Source organism: Nanorana parkeri, unplaced genomic scaffold (genome assembly GCF_000935625.1).
Source record: "Nanorana parkeri isolate BGI_ZX_2015 unplaced genomic scaffold, ASM93562v1 scaffold11, whole genome shotgun sequence".
Taxonomy (NCBI): Eukaryota; Metazoa; Chordata; class Amphibia; order Anura; family Dicroglossidae; genus Nanorana; species Nanorana parkeri.
This window is the reverse complement of record NW_017306279.1, coordinates 3,385,111-3,401,381: the sequence shown is the minus strand read 5'-3', so window position 1 is coordinate 3,401,381 and position 16,271 is coordinate 3,385,111. Positions and strand designations below refer to the sequence as shown.

At 42.1% G+C, this 16,271-nt stretch overlaps 1 protein-coding gene across 1 annotated transcript in view; it reads left to right on the top strand.

Annotated features, from left to right (window-relative positions):
- Positions 1-12,013, top strand: part of KIAA1841 (KIAA1841 ortholog) — a 49,633-nt gene extending 37,620 nt beyond the window's left edge. The window contains exons 13-22 of the mRNA XM_018555698.1: positions 945-1,081; positions 1,162-1,261; positions 2,624-2,652; positions 5,727-5,842; positions 6,447-6,538; positions 8,229-8,254; positions 8,338-8,411; positions 9,508-9,596; positions 10,470-10,561; positions 11,791-12,013. Of these exons, the coding sequence (XP_018411200.1) occupies positions 945-1,081; positions 1,162-1,261; positions 2,624-2,652; positions 5,727-5,842; positions 6,447-6,538; positions 8,229-8,254; positions 8,338-8,411; positions 9,508-9,596; positions 10,470-10,561; positions 11,791-11,827 (792 nt within the window). The 3' untranslated portion in view covers positions 11,828-12,013. The remainder of the gene's footprint in view (positions 1-944; positions 1,082-1,161; positions 1,262-2,623; positions 2,653-5,726; positions 5,843-6,446; positions 6,539-8,228; positions 8,255-8,337; positions 8,412-9,507; positions 9,597-10,469; positions 10,562-11,790) is intronic.
- Positions 12,014-16,271: the final 4,258 nt, after the last annotated feature.

Below are 16,271 nucleotides of genomic sequence, written 5' to 3'. Positions count from 1 at the left end.
ATGTCTGCTGTAGTTTAAAATGAGTGGGATTGGGCAACAATCTTCTCATGTACTACGGTACTTTTATTGCCAAGTTTTATTAGGCTTCCATAGTCACCAGAAAGTTACTATTTTGAGTAGTTTATGCTGTTAGTGATTCCTTTCAGTACTTTGTCAGCCAGCGGCTGAATTTCATATGTTGACTTATAATAAGTCCCCTTAGTTATGGAACTACAGTACTATCATAGCATCCAATTTAGCTGGGTTTAAAAGGGCTAAGGAAACAGACTCCAAAAAAGCATACCGTACTCTCTAAAATTATCTGGAGGCTGTAATACAATGCATGCTTATTTAACCGCCTGCTCACAATTGATGTGCAGACAGCATCACTCAATTTCTTCATTCCATCCTGTACTATAGGATATGGCTGCCCGTTATTAGACATGTGCACTGCCAAAAAATTTGTTTAGTTTCGTTTTAAATTCGAATTTGTGTTATTTCGTTTTTCGGGATTCGGGTGTGAAAGTCAATTCGGATTCGGACGAAATTCGGTAGCGGTAGTTCGTTCGAACGTTCGTTTCGTTTTCGTTTCTTATTCGTTTCGTTCATTTGCAGCAAAGTGACATTTGAGGGGGAAAATGTTTTTATCCTTCTCTAATGTCACTTTGCTCCAACGAACGAAACGAATAAGAAACGAACGTTCGAACGAACTACCGCTACCGAATTTCGGAAACGGAAATTCGGATTAGTTTGCATTCGTTATATCTGTAATTCGGATACATCTGAATGTCCGAAAATTCGTCCGAATTTCGATTGGGAACGAAACAAATCGCACATGTCTACCCGTTATAAATTCTGTTTTTTTACTTTATCATGGACATGTTAACATTTACTGTAAATCAACCCTGTCTGCCCATTTTACCCATGGCTTTAGTTTTGACTTATATAATTTACTTATCTTCTAGGGCTGTAAAGTCAGGGACCATATTATTGGTTTGCCAGAAGGAAGCAATACACCAAAGAGTTCTTCTACAGACATGCTAACAGATCTGCTGCAGAGAAGGGATGTTATAGTTGTGCCTTTTTCTAAAGACTTGAATGGGTAAGATATAACCTCCCTCTAAATTAATTTCTTGTATGCTATCACTGAACATTTACACATTCAAACACTATTATTCACAGGGACTCGGGAATTATACTAAGTCAAGATAAGAGTCTTGAATGTGACATCCAGTTGGATCCGAACTCTGCAGGTGGACAGAAGGCTGCAGAAATAAATGCTGTGAGTTTATGTCTTTTATGTCATACAGAAACATGCACTGACTGAAGTAATGGATCAGAATAGACACTCTAAGGAAAAGTGATATATAAAACTTAAGAACCAAGTTTCCTTCATATGTAACTAAATAAGGCCCCGTTCACACCAGGGCAGTTTAATTGTGCGGATTTTTCCTCGCTGAAATGCATGCAAATAAAATTCCATACATTCCTACGAGGGGCCATTCACGCAAACACGCAGAATCGCATTTACAAATACGCCAGTCGCTTGAAATAGTCCTTGACCTTCTTTTGTCGCGCTGATTAACTCGTTTTGCTCCATAGACCTGTGTGTAGACCAGCGCGTTTCTGTGTGATTCCGCATGTTTTTTTATACGTGTTTCCGCTGCTGAGCCTGCTTCTCATTGGACAACTGAAAAGAAGCTTAAAAACACACTGACATGAACAGAAAACGCCTGTAATACGCGCTGAAACGGGCATAAAAAACCGCTGTCGCCCTGGTGTGAATGGGGCCTAATTGTCATTTGGGTGCCTTTTGGTAGCAAACTCTTATTCCTATACATCAGACTTCACAAAAACCAAATTACAATTGCCCCTTAAAGTTAACCTGTACTCCACTGAAACTTTCAAAGTCTTGCCTAAGAGCAGGCAGCATAGGTGGCTGCTATTATCTCTTTTAAGCAGAGATTCCTCTTCTGTGCCCCTCCCTGGTTTACTTTTCCTTTCCTGAAGCCTAACTTGACTTGATGCCAGCGCTGTCCAAGAAGAACACTAAACTAACCAGAAAAAGCTAATCCAAACAACAGACTCCACTTCTTCTAAGATCTGTTGGCCAAGGGTGTGCTCTGCATTCAGAAAGCCTCTTGGTATTCTGACTAATGTCCATCCTACCACAATTAGCATGTTTAAGTTTCCTAATGTCTATGGGTCCCTCAAGTTTCCTAAACCTAGTCTTTCTCCTAGGGGCTTCCCACCCTACTCATGCTTCCCTAATGGATTCTCCATAAAGTAAAGAAATTACTAGGTAATCCTGCATTGAGAGAGTGACACCTCCATGATGCCCTTGTGGAATGGAGCAGAGTTGTGGGTGATTACCAGGACGTCTTTCCAGTAAATTATCCAAAAGTTTAAATAAAGTGGCAGGTGATAAATAGTACCAGTGCCCACACAAAATTAAAGGGTTTGCATGCAGTTGTCTTTGAATTCTCTCTATGATACTAGTATTTAGAGAAAAATGTAAGTATGTTGTTTCTTTTTCTAGAATAAAAAAATCTGAAAACAAAAAAACAAATCCTTAATATAATTTTAGTAATCTATCTCTCTCTCTCATTTTTGTGTTTCCTCTGTATATTCATTTCATGGTTAGTTTCTTTCATTAAAAAACTTCAGCCTACAGTTGGTAAGTATCAGCTCTACTTGTCTTTCATATTTACAGCTGGACATTTCACTGTAATATTACTAATGAGTGTTGTTTAGTTGGAAAGTTGCTTAAAGGAAACTTGTCAGGTCATAAACGTGTTTAAACTAACAATGTTTACAAAGTGCAAGCCCTTTACAGTGCTTACAGGTATAGACCCCATGCATAATTCACTACCTTTAAGAGATTAAGGCTTGATTGGAGTTTGTGGTATTTTTATAAAGCCACTGTACCACTCTGTAATGCTACAAACACCACCCATTTGATATACTGTTAAAGGAGAACTATGGGGTCAGTGTTTTTCCCCATAGTTCTCCTTAGGGTAACGGGAGGACACAAACTAGCCTCCTCCCGTTACCCTAAGCTCAGTATATCGCGAGCTACAGCTCGCGGTATACTGAGACGCCGCAGCCGGAGCGGATCCCGACGTAGATGACGGGATCCGCCCAGCTGCGTGAGTGACAGCTGGCTCTGCCTATCTAGAGGCAGAGCCAGCTGTACCCGCCCCCTCCCCCGTCCGTTCCGCCAGTCAGCGCTGGCAGATCGGAGCGGGGAGAGGGGAATCCAGCCCCTCCCCCTGTCACGGCAGAGAGCCGTGACAGGATCGAGAGGTGAGCGAACCTGGTATGTGTTCGCTCACCTCCCGATCTACTGAGCCGACCTGTGACAGTCTCATTGTCACAGGTCGGCTAGAACTATGAGGTGAGTGGAAATCACTCATCTCATAGTTCTCCTTTAAGTAGGGATGTCCCGATACCGATGCTACCATCGGAATCGGGCCTGATACAGGGCATTTTGACAAGTACCTCAAAATGCCCCGATGCCTAGCGCCGAAGCTTGAGCTGTTTTTTTTTTTTTTGTTACCTTCCGTGGTGGCTGGGGTCCTCTGGGCAGGCTGGAGGAGCGTTGGTCACTGCTGTGGGCGGAGCTACAGGTGGGGTCTAATGTAGTTGGCCGGCGACTGCCCAGAGGACTCCACCTGGAGCTCCACCCACAGCAGTGTGTCATAGACTCACCTCTCCTTGCGCCTGCGGGACCGATCGCTGCCTCCTACTCCAGCACCGGCGCGTAACATCGAGTCTTTTTATTTATCACACGCCAGTCTGATTGACTTATGTCTCCATGTATACACTCCACAACACATAGGTATGTGAATTTGGGGCATTTCTATTGTTTGCCTCTGTTGTTTTTAAGAATTTGCATTGCTGGTTTATAAATGTGCCATGGTCTGTTTTCAGGGTTGCTTGCTATGGGTGTATTCACATTCATAAATAATCATGCCTTCATAGAATGTTGTGAGCTAATGGATGAGCAAGGCCATAGGTTTGCTTAACTAAAGGAGTGGACACTCTGCATTTTTTTAAAATTAATATACAAGAAAATGTTTACTTAGTTTAGTGAATAAAGTGGAATTGTGTTCACTTTCAATACCCAATCACGTGAAAGGTTTATTAAAAAAAACAGCACCTGAATGGATAATTAACCTGAACACAGGGGCACATATTCACTAAGTTAAATGACCATACACTTCATTAGGTAAACAGTTTACACTTCTTTTAATAAATTCACCTAAGTGTGTGAGTGGCCCTATGAATGTGCTTTGACTGTTCAATTGATCTGACCCCATCAGTATATTTTTAGTTCCACAGCATAAATGACAGTACCCTCATACATATTTTAATGATATTATATATTTTGAGATTCTAAAAGTACTAAAAGCAATTATTTTAATATTTATAATAGATATTTAACTAGGGATGTCCCGATACCGATGCTAGCATCAGAATTGGGCCCGATACTTGTACTTGTATGCAATAACTTGCATACCATTCCACTGATAATCAGGTGTGACAGCTACTGATCCCATCATGCTCCAACAGCATCGTGGGCAGTGCTACCAACCTAACCCCTCCTTATCGCAGCCACTATTGATACCGTGCCCTGAGGGGTTCCACTTGTTACCGAGGGAACTACACTCCCCATCAGACCTCCGGCAGTGATACCTTATTCTCTGTATTGTTTTTGAAGAAATGTCACCTGTCCCTTTAAGAGAAAGTATCGGTAATTGGTATCGGCAAGTACATGAGGGCCAGTACTTGTACTTGGTCTTAAAAAAAGTGGCATCGGGACATCCCTACTGTTAAGCACAGGTGAGACTGGGCATTAGGCTACACATACACAAGGCAGAGTTCACTGCAAGACAGATGTAAAAGCAAGTGCTTCACTTTGATTGGTGTTTATTGAGGCTTTAGCCTTAAAATAGCTTTCAAGTCACTGGGCAATCCCTTTTGGCATTGATGTGTATCAGACCTGTTCTCCTGCCATAGATGTTGGCAAGCACAGGAGGGATCACGTGTCCAGAATCCTTCAAGTACAAGTACTTTTTAAAGCTTTTAGTTTTCCATATTTATAGCACTTTTCAGGTATGTTCATCATTATTTTCAGTTCCTGTGCAGTAGAGCTTACAATCCAATGAGCCCAGCTCACAGGCACACACCTAATCACCTAATCAAGGGCAAAGCTAAGCAGAAGTAACCGAAGCCTAACAGTTGGCTATTAGAGCATGGATCATGGAGCTTTTAGAGCACTGGGATGAAATAAAGGGGGCGTGGGATGTCAGCCTACAAAGTAATTGTTGTAAGGTAGACGTACTTGCCACTATGCCTCCATGATGCCATAAAAATCTAAATTAAACCACAAACATATCAATTCTGTCCTTAACCTTTATAGGTGACAGGTTTGGTAATAATCCCAGTATACCAACCCTGAAAAAGGTCTGTTATCAGACTAAAGGGGTTTACCCAAAAATGCCTTAATGTTGTGGAGGCAGCATACATTAATTTCAATGGCAACTCTAATCATTCAGCTCAGCTATCATCCATTGAGATCAAATATTATTAACTAAGCTAGCCCAGGCACAGGCTTTTGTTGCTAAAAGATTACTGCACACAGAGAACTGTGCCAGTATGTGTGATATTTTCCTAGCACAGAAGAAAACAGAAATATGTGTGTTTGTCCATATTCACATCCCTCTGGCTGTATTTAAATCAAGATATGTCTCCTTCTTGAAGCAACAGTCATTATTATCAGAAGAAGAAGATTATACAACTGGATCTGAGGTGACTGAAGATGAGGTTGGGGATGAGGAAGAAGTGTCAAAGAAACAAGGTAGACTTTTATACTGTTAAGTCATTTTATAGTAATGACAGAAATTTTAGTTCTTGCATTGCTTTGCTTTTAAATTTCATATTAACGTCAGATTTTAAAAGAATGGATTATATTTTAAAGTGTCAATGTAATCAGGTGCTGCCATTAAGCTGTCAGATATCTATAAAGCTACTCATTGACATGAGATCAGTTTCTTTTGATTTGGGTGACATGCCTACATTTTCAATGATTCTTTTGTGAAAGAAAAACTTCCTATGCCAATATTTTCCCTCGTATTGTAGCTGGCACCATTGCTGTCATCCCATGGCTCTCTCCACCTTTAGTGGTTCCAGTAAAAACCCAGCAGACCCAATACTGTACTCTTGCTCATGACTTTCTGCCGAGAAGAGATCTAACACAGTACTTATCTTTGAGTACAAGTGCTAGGTTTGTTTTCTTCTCAGCATGAGGGATGAACTCTTTGTAGCCATCAGGGATCATCCTTCTGCTTCATTTATCTATAATTGTGATCTTCTTACCAGTTCTACAGGATGATGATTACTGTTAGGCATTTTACATTTTAATAACATACATTACTGTGATTAAACTCAACTCTATTTAGCAGGGAGAAAAGAGAAGCTAAAGAAGTCCAGCAGACAAACAAAGAAACGAGTGTCTTCACCTAGTATTACTAAAAAAGAAAAATCACAAGAAAAGGTGAATACTTCTCCCTTCTACATTTCCATATGGTTCTGTAACACTGAAGGATCCTTTAACATGTCATTCCAAGAGAAACCTGTGAGCTCACCTCCATTTGGTAGGCATGAGTGTGGCATCTGTCCATGCTTACTCCATGGATGATCCACTGGGTTCTTCACTTAACTCAGAGTAATGGGTGCTTTGTTCTGTATTCTCAGTAAGAAACAAAAATGGCCAGCTTCCAGTCTACAGAGGCTTTCAACATATTTGAGTACTGCAGCATTGATAAAAACGTGTAACCTAGCAATGGTTTTAAGGACCTCTAAGAGAGGAAACCCTGCTTAGAGTACAAAATCATATCAGATAAACACTAAAATGTTATACTGTTAGATGTAATCTTCGAATCAATCCCTTCAAAGCTTAAGGCAGCTTAACAATAAATATCATGTATCAATATACAATTATATCTAATTATTATAATTTGATATAATGGTATACTAAGGCCTATTCACGCTTTTCCATTCATGCAGCAAAATCTATAAACTTTATAAGAAAATGCATTTCACGTTTCACGTTGGTTCAAATCTGTGTGTTGCAGTTTAGTGTGAAAGAGAAACTATATGGGCCCATTCACAACTATGAACAGTGTGAACCCGACCTTTCAAATGAGACTTAGGGATGCACCGACACCATTTTTGCAAGTACAAGTACTGATACTTGCCCAAGTACTCACAAATACAAGTACTGATACATTTTTATATATTGTCATGTGAGTTTTTCTAAAACAATATCGACTAATGATTTCAGGACATAATGATTTCAGGACAGTGGTGGAGCGCCAGAGCCAGGTCCCAGCTGCAACCCTGGTAGTTCTCATGAAAATCCAAAGTATCGGCACTGGTATCTGAAAAGTATCGGTGCATCCCTACTACAAATCTTGCTTAAATAATATTTTAATCACAGATAGCCTTTTCTTATATATGTTCTTATTCCTCACATCTCCATCTCATCCTTTCTCTTTGCATACTGTTATGTATAATACCTAATATTGTGAATGATTTATCAATGTTTATGGTGAGTGATTAAGGACAATAATGTTTTCTCCAATAAACCTTATACTATGATGAAACACTTTAGGAGTGGGGCAAGGTGTGCATGAGATGAAACAATAGGGTTTCTTGCATACTGATTACAGGCCCTGTGTCTTTTCTTCAGGAAACTCAGAATAAGGAAGGGGGGGGGTTGTTATGTGTAGTAACGAGCCCCGATTGAGCTGGCACCCACACCTGGTGTAAAGAGCTGGATGAATCTAGAGTAGTGCAGTTGTCTTTTGAAGCTTTTTGTATGAAATAATAAAATGAATCTGTATAGTGCCATCAGCACTATAGAATGCACAAAAGATACCACTATTTAGCATTCATTCTTGAATAGTATTCTCGTAATAAATAAAATAAATGAATAAACATTTTCTTCCATGTGCATTACTTATTTTTTATGGATTTAAAAGACAAAACAATGATTTTGGAATGTGAGAGCATAAGAGCTTTTAGAAAACAAACCCATTCAAGAAATTGTTTATAGTTTGCGTTTTTCAGCTAATCAAGCTGTTTTATGTTTCTATATTAAAACTCTGCAATGTAAAATAATCCGGTATTAATGTGGTCAAGATCAGATTATACATTTTATTCCTATTTTTGTTTCTCAACAGTCATCTCGAGACTCGTCTCCATTTACGTAAGTATTTTTAGCACATCGGTCTCTTGAATTTATATCTGCTGTGTATGTTTTGTTTTAATATGTTTTATTTGTTTTAACAGGGTGAGTGTACAGAGAAGTAAATGGGATGCATCTCGTTCCATGAGGTTTAACCAAGATGCTCAGAGAGAAGAAGGTTTGTATTATTTTAAATATTATCTTTAACGTTTAAAGGGTCCGTCCAGCTAAAACAGATATTTAAGTTTTGGGTAGATGCCGGCCGCCTTCTGTCTTCTATCTAATGTGGACATTGTTGGTGCAAGGTGGTGAGATATTTATGGGCAGCACACTGGCGTAGTGGTTAGGACTTCTGCCTTGCAGCACTGGGGGATCCTTGGTTTGAATCCTGGGCCAGGTCACTATCTGCAAAGGAGTTTGCATGTTCTCCTTGTGCTTGCGTGGGTTTCCTCCCACACTCCAAAGACATGCTGGTGGGTTAATTGGCTCCAGTCTAAATTGGCCCATGTATGTATGCATGCATGTGAGATAGGGACCTTAGATTGTAAGCTACTTGAGGGCAGGTACTGATGTGAATGTGCATTAGGTAAAGCACTGCGTTTATTGCCGGCTCTATATAAAAAATAAAAAAAATAATTGACACAAGTGTCTATTCCACCTGCCCTGCCCTCTTTCTGATAGATTTTCACTTTCATATATTATAGAGGATGCACAAGGAAGAATTACAAATTTGGAGTGACTTTTCCCAGGGTCACTTCTACAAACAAGACAGCCTGTAAAAGAAGAGGCAGCATACTTGCTAGTTCAGTGGCCCATGTGTTGAAAGTCTCCAGTTCGCTGTTCTCTGCCCACTGCAGGTATTTGGTACTTCAAGTGGATCTAATACCTGCTAACCACACTGCACGCTGTGCTAATGCTGCTTCCAGTCCAATGGTACGTCCTGTGGTGGCATATGAGCCAGCAGGTGGAACTACATTGTGCTGTGGGGAGCTAGTATTCGACACCATTGGAACTGTGGAATGCATGCTGCAGCTGGGAAGCAGCAAAGCGGCATATTTTTAACACACAGGCAACTGAAAGGTAAGTATAGGGCAAGTAAAGGAAGCCTTTTTTGTAGAAGTGACCCTGTGGTGACATGGTCAACTAGAAACTGCAGTTTGTATTGTGGATTATCTGCACATTGCTTGCTAATTATGTCCCAGCTTCTATAAGTGAAAAAAGCCACAGCATTGTGTACAATGTAATTAATGGCATTTGAAATGTCTTTGTTTCAGACCAGAGAAGAATGACTGAAATCACAAGCCATCTCATTAAAATAAGACTAGGAGATCTTGAGCGTGTGAAATCCAAAGATGGGAAGGAAGTAAGTAGGCTGTCCTTTAGCCCCGGTCTGCCTATGGTGCCAGCATTCAGTAAAACTCTTCTAATGAGTCAAGTCTTGATCTAGGACGTTGATAATTTACTTAGTATCTTGTTGGAATGAATCCAAGACATATCAGAAGCCGTGTGCTGATTCATCCCACTTTAGTTTCATGTTTGGGTGAAATAGCCCATTTAACATATTAACTGAGATTTTCTTTCCTGACATTTTTGCCAAATATTTTTAATAAAGCAGCAGATAGCAGATCAAGATTTTCCCCAGGTTCACCATACGCATACCAATGAATCATTCACCTGATCTATAAAGCACATTCCCTTTTATTATTTCATTGAAGCATTCAGCCATTCCAACAATTATCAACAGTCCCCACTATCTGAATTTTGGAATTCTTTCATTACAAAAAGCAAATGCTTATAAAAGTAATATTTTCCACTCTGGGCTAAACAAATCCAAGCATTTCCCAATGATTCTCTTTAGAGACCATTTGTTTATCTAAATCTTCATTCATTGTACATTCAGTGCAGATTCCCAGAAAATTTGCTAAGTTCTTTCATTTTTAATATTCTTTATAAATCCAGTGAATGTTCTATAGAGCAGCACTTTTAGCTGAAGAATTCTAAAATCCAGATATTGGAGATCATTGGTGAATATGTCTAGATTTACCTGGCTTTCAAAAAAGTGTGTATCGCTTGTAATATATGTTGATGAATGCATGTTAGTTTTTTGTTGCTGTTAAACATCAAATTCTGTTACACAGTGTATAGATAAAATAGTGTATACCTGGCTTTTCCTGTATATTACTGCTTCTCTTATCATCTGTGTATATATATTAATCCTGACATTTTCTGATATCAGCATGCAGGTGGGATTTACTCCAGGCTTGAAGCTCAAATCAAAGCGTCTGTTCAGACCAATAGCCGGCAAAGTAACACAGAGAAGAACCCTAGGTAAATTGCAAGTTTTTATAGAGCTGTTAAAATGCTACTAAAATGTGTCCCTCCTCCTCAATGCATTAACACACAGGGGGAGTAAATGTATGAAATGAAAGTGTATGTTAAAGGAGAACTATGAGGTGAGTGATTTTCACTCATCCTCATAGTTCTAGCCGACCTGTGACAATAACACTGTCACAGGTCGGCTCAGTAGATCAGGAAGTGAGCGAACACATACCGGCGTTCACTCACCTCTCGATTCTGTCACGGCTCCCTGCCGTGACAAGTAAGGGACTGGATTCCACCCTCCGATCCTCCATCGCTGACTGGCGGAACGTGGCAGGTACAGCTGGCTCTGCCTCTAGATAGGCAGAGCCAGCTTTCACTCACGCAGCTGGGCGGATCCGGATCCGCTTCAGCGTCTCCGTATACTGCTAGCTGTAGCTCGCATAGTTCTCCTTTAAAATCTCTCTTCTCACAAGCTCCTCTCTTTCTCCCTCGTCATCACTTCTGACTCCACGTGCCATCAGACATTTACCAATCCTCCAGTTCATTACTTATATCTATGAGGCCCGTGTATTCAGAAAGGTATATAATATTAATTCAAGTTTTCTATCCCAACACGTGATTTCGTCAGTAGCCTCCTGTTGTTTTGTTATTTTCTGTAAAAAGGAAATTCCACCTTTTATGGAAAAAAAAACAAATACACACATTTTCATAAAAGAAAAAAATGTGCAGTAGTTCACGTGTGCAATGCTCTGGCTCCTGCAGACTCTTCCTCCTGTCCATGTCTATACCTCAGTAAAGACATTCATTAACATGGACGGGAGGAAGTGTCAATGGACTACAATCATCCTATGTGTATTCCACTGAGGGGTACAAGTCCCTCTGTGATGGTGACTGATGGAACTTGTAGTTTGTCCATTCACAGATCAAAGGATCTGTGGGTGGATGTTCCAGCTGTGTGGGCAGAGCCAGAGCCGTGCCAAATTCTAACAGCAGCGGGCAGGGAGAAGAACCCCGCAATGTAGGTAAGGGGGGAGGTGCAATGTGACCATGTTTCATGTTACCCCCCTAAATATGGGGGTAACATGAAACATGTTCAGAAGCGTGAACTTAGCCTTTAACTTTCACTGTTTAAATTATTCTAAGTGCATACGGCCAGCTTTAATGGCACTTTTGTTTCTGTTATTAATAAATTATAGTTCTTTGTATTGAAGTTGTGTCTTACATTCTCTTTGCAGATCAAAACCTCGTTTTGGAACAGGAAGAACAACATAGGTATAGGCAGTATACTTGGAATGTGTACTGCTAAGATTTTATTGTAATTAATAATTTGTCCATATAGACAGCTGAAATTATTTATTAGTAGTCTTACCTCTTGCTTGGCAAGTTTCCTGCTGTTTGCAATGCTGCTCGAAGGAATTTACAAAAGTGTTATTTTAGCTGTAAATTCTCTTTGTAATTAAACCCATTTAAAAAAAAGAATCTGTGTTGTTTATTTCCTAAAACCAGTACCAGCATTTCATTTGTTTTTCCAGGTGAGCAGAGTTTTTGTTTTCACTATCCATGAATGTCTCTGTCTGAATGGCTGGACGTATAGTGTATCTGAACCCAAAAATATGTAATTACTTGCAGCCTACCAGTCCTTAGATGTGGTGGCTGTATTAGTTTCCTTTTTCTGGCTTTTTTCTTTTCTTTTTTTCCTTGTAATATCACGCTTCTTCTACTACAGTGATCAGGGCCGGATTTACTCTCCCTGCCGCCCCAAGGCCAGGTTCCGCAGTACGCCCCCCCTTCCCATCAATGGGAGAATGGCAACCAGATGGCAGGGCGGCGGGGTTAGTTTCAATTTTTTTTTTTACTGTTTCTTTATTTTTTTTTAGATTATTTAATTATTTCTTCTTATTTTTTTTAATCGTATTTATTTTTTTAGAATTTTTTATCTTATTGTTTATTTTTTATAATTATTTTCTTATTTTTTAATATTTTGTTTCTTATTATTTTTTACTTTTGAATCACCTTTTTTATTTATTTAATTATTTCATATTTTTTTTAATTTGTATTTATTTTATTTTTTTCCCCCACCTAACTCTTGCCGCTCTGCTCACTTCAGTGAGGAGAGACTCGGCGGCGGAGCCCGGAACCAGAGGAAAGAGGAAAGTGCAAACTTTTTACATGTGTTCCGAACTATTTAAAGTAGTATTAAACGCTCAAACTTTTTTTTTCCATAACGAATCCAGATCAAACAAATATACATTGCCCAGCAAAGTATTTTGTTATATATTTGGGGCCAAACACAGCCAGTATGTTTCTGAACAGCTCCAACTCTCTCAGCTCGGCTTCCCTGAACTTCCTGTTCAGTACAAGCTCACAGAAGGGAAGGAGCAGTCTCCAGCAGCCATCCATCTACTAGCTTGGAGACTGGAAGCGAGAGGAAAGACAGGTAGTGCCATGCTGTATCTGTGTATTTGTGGAGACACACAATGAAAACTTTGATACCACCGATTCTCACTTCTGTCATTCAGGGCCTGCGCACACCTAGGCAATCGTGCACGATTCCGCACGGATTGCCGCACGCTCAGGAGTCGCCAAGGTGTGAAACGATCGAGCTGTGGGTGCCGTTATTTTCTAATGGCACCCCAGTTGCGGCAGGCGGACCGCGCTGCGATTCCGCCTGTGCTTCCGAACACGATCACGTCGTGTATCTGGAGGGAAAAAAAAAGGTACCTATACCTTTTTTTCTGTGATTGCGGCGCGGATGTCACCCGATTGAAATCAATGGGTGCCTGCAGTGTGCAGGAGCGTGCAATCCCGGATCGCGTAGGTCTGCACCGGGCCCGAATGGTCTGGCTGGTCCAACTCGTACATTTTCATGTTCTGGGAGCCATGTTTTTCACTCTGTATGACTGATTGTTATTGTCTGATATCCCCCTGCACACGTCTATTGCTTTTCTTTATTGAGACCAGTTGCTGACATTGGCTCAGTTTTTGTTCTGTAATTGCACTGAACTTGGTGGATCTTGTCAAAGCAGGACTCCGGGCAAATCAAACCTTAACCCTTGCAGTGGGGCTACCCCTGCACTGTAAGGGTTAAATGCTCATTTTTGTCTAGGGAGCTAAAATAAAGTTATACTCACCTGAACCACAATCTCGGCTGGCTCCTACACCGCTCCCTCCACTACAGCCATGGTATGTCCCTCGGCGTCCTCACGTCCTATACAGTGTCTATAGAACGTGATGACTCTGGGACCTCAGACTGCTGGAGCGGAGGGGGAGCAATCTAAGAGCAAGGCGGCTTGGAGGATTGGGTGAGCACAACTTTGTTTTTTAGCTCCCTAGGCAAAACGAGGACTTAAAGGAGAACTATGGGGTGTGGGCTTTTCCCCATAGGGTAACGGGAGGACACAAACTAGCGTCCTCCCGTCACCCTAAGCTCAGTATACCGCGAGCTATAGCTTGCGGTACACTGAGACGCTGACGCGGATCCCGGCAATTATGTCGGGATCCGTCCAGCTGCTTGAGTGACAGCTGGCTCTGCCTATCTAGAGGCAGAGCCAGCTGTCACTCAAGCAGCTGGACGGATCCCGACATAATGGCCGGGATCCGCGTCAGCGTCTCAGTGTACCGCAAGCTATAGCTCGCGGTATACTGAGCTTAGGGTGACGGGAGGACGCGAGTTTGTGTCCTCCCGTTACCCTATGGGGAAAAGCCCACACCCCATAGTTCTCCTTTAACCCTTGCAGTGCCAGGGTAACCCCACTGTGCAAGGGTCAGGATTTGATCTGCCTGAATCAAACTATGGAGAGAACAGTGATGAAGAAATGTATGTCTCCTCTCATTATTGAGGTGAAGTCATTTTAATATCTGAACCCCAGCCACCACCTCCGCCCATCCCAGAGAGTAAGTTGTTCCAATTCACACACCACCTCATTCTGTACATTGCATTCTCTGTTCCACATGTCTGATGCTGTACAATGCACCATATGTTCCCTTCCACCACAACGGCGGTGGTGCTCCTGATATGAGAGATTGACATGAAGGTGGGCGGCTTGTGATGGGAAGGGGTCACTCATGTGAAGGAGAGCTCCTTATGTAAAAAGGGGACTTCCATGTCTTTTTCCATTCCTTTGCATGGGGTTCCCCCTTAAAATCCATGACATGCTACAATGAGGTGCCTCCAGATTTTGCATACTTTTAAAGGGTGCCGCCCCCGGGAAACTCTGCTGTACAGGAGGAATTATACAGTGTGATGACTTTTCCAAGCAACCCATCTTACATGACACCTGGGCTCAGTGGGCTGTGGAAGCATTTCCTGACCCTCACAGACCACGTGTGACCGCGGGCGGCTTGTGAAGTAAATGAAGCTGGCTAATGCAGCAAATAGGTGAATAATGACCGGGCTGGGCAAGGTAAAGTGATGCTGGTATTGGAGCTGATATGTGAGGTCACTCTGAGTCTGCATGCAATTATCTGCCTCGCAATAGTGTGTTCCAAATGCCGATTTTGAAAACCGGGCGCCTGCCTAGTCTCCAGTTGTAAAAAATCGGCACTAAGTAGGCGGGGGAAAACGGGCACTATGCAGGCGCCTGGTTTTCAAAATCGGTTAGAGTAGGCGGGCAAAAGCGGGCGCTAGACAAGCGCCTCGCAGGACGACTATCTTACCCCGCCCTGAACAATTACTTCACGCCCGTCATAGAACTAGGTGGAGGTCAAGATATCGCGCCGATTTTGAAAACCGGGCGCCTGCGTAGTGCCCCTTTTCCCCCGCCTACTTAGTGCCGATTTTTTACAACCAGGCGCCTGTTCACCATTAGGCGGTCAAAAGCGGGCGCTACACAAGCGCCCGGTTTCAAAATCGGCGTCAAGTAGGCGGGCAAAAGCGGGCGCTAGGCAAGCGCCCGGTTTTAAAATCGGCGCCAAGTGGGCGGGCAAAAACCGGCGCTAGACAAGCGCCCGGTTTTAAAATCGGCGCCAAGTGGGCGGGCAAAAACCGGCGCTAGACAAGCGCCCGGTCTTCAAATCGGCGCCAAGTAGGCGGTCAAAATCGGGCGCTAGACAAGCGCTCGGTTTCAAAATTGGCGCCAAGTAGGCGGGCAAAAGCGGGCGCTAGACAAGCGCCCGGTTTTAAAGTCGGCGCCAAGTGGGCGGGCAAAAACCGGCGCTAGATAAGCGCCCAGTCTAGATAAGCGCCCAGCCGTGTTGCGACTACGGGCATTGCAGAGACGCGGCGCGCTGAATGGAGTATGGACAGTAGAAAACAGTTTTATTGGCTCTTCAAGCTGTCAGTTTGTGGTTGTTATGGTAACCAGGTGGTCGCAGGGACGCCAGGGTAACCAGAACTCGCGCAGGACACAGTGCTGCTGGTTGGCTGATAGGAGGGTGTGCTGTGATTGGCTATTGCTGTTGTGGTTCGTCACTGACTCGGTGATTTGTTCGCACAAAGCAGGACTCTCAGCTTCTCAAAAGGTGGGCTTCCCGAAGAGATGCTTCTGTTAGGCTACCTCTCAGCTCTGAGGTACTTTAACATAAATACTGAACTGAAACAAATTTGGTACCATTTGTACCAAATCTACCTTATCTACCTTATGCTATGAAACACTCCACTTTGCTTGTGTTTTCTATTGTTTTGCTTGTTCATTTCTTGTGTTGCAATAATAAAAAAAAATCAGCTTTTTTAAACAATAGCGTTATTATAAATGGGGGGGGGGGGGGGTTTTTCCAA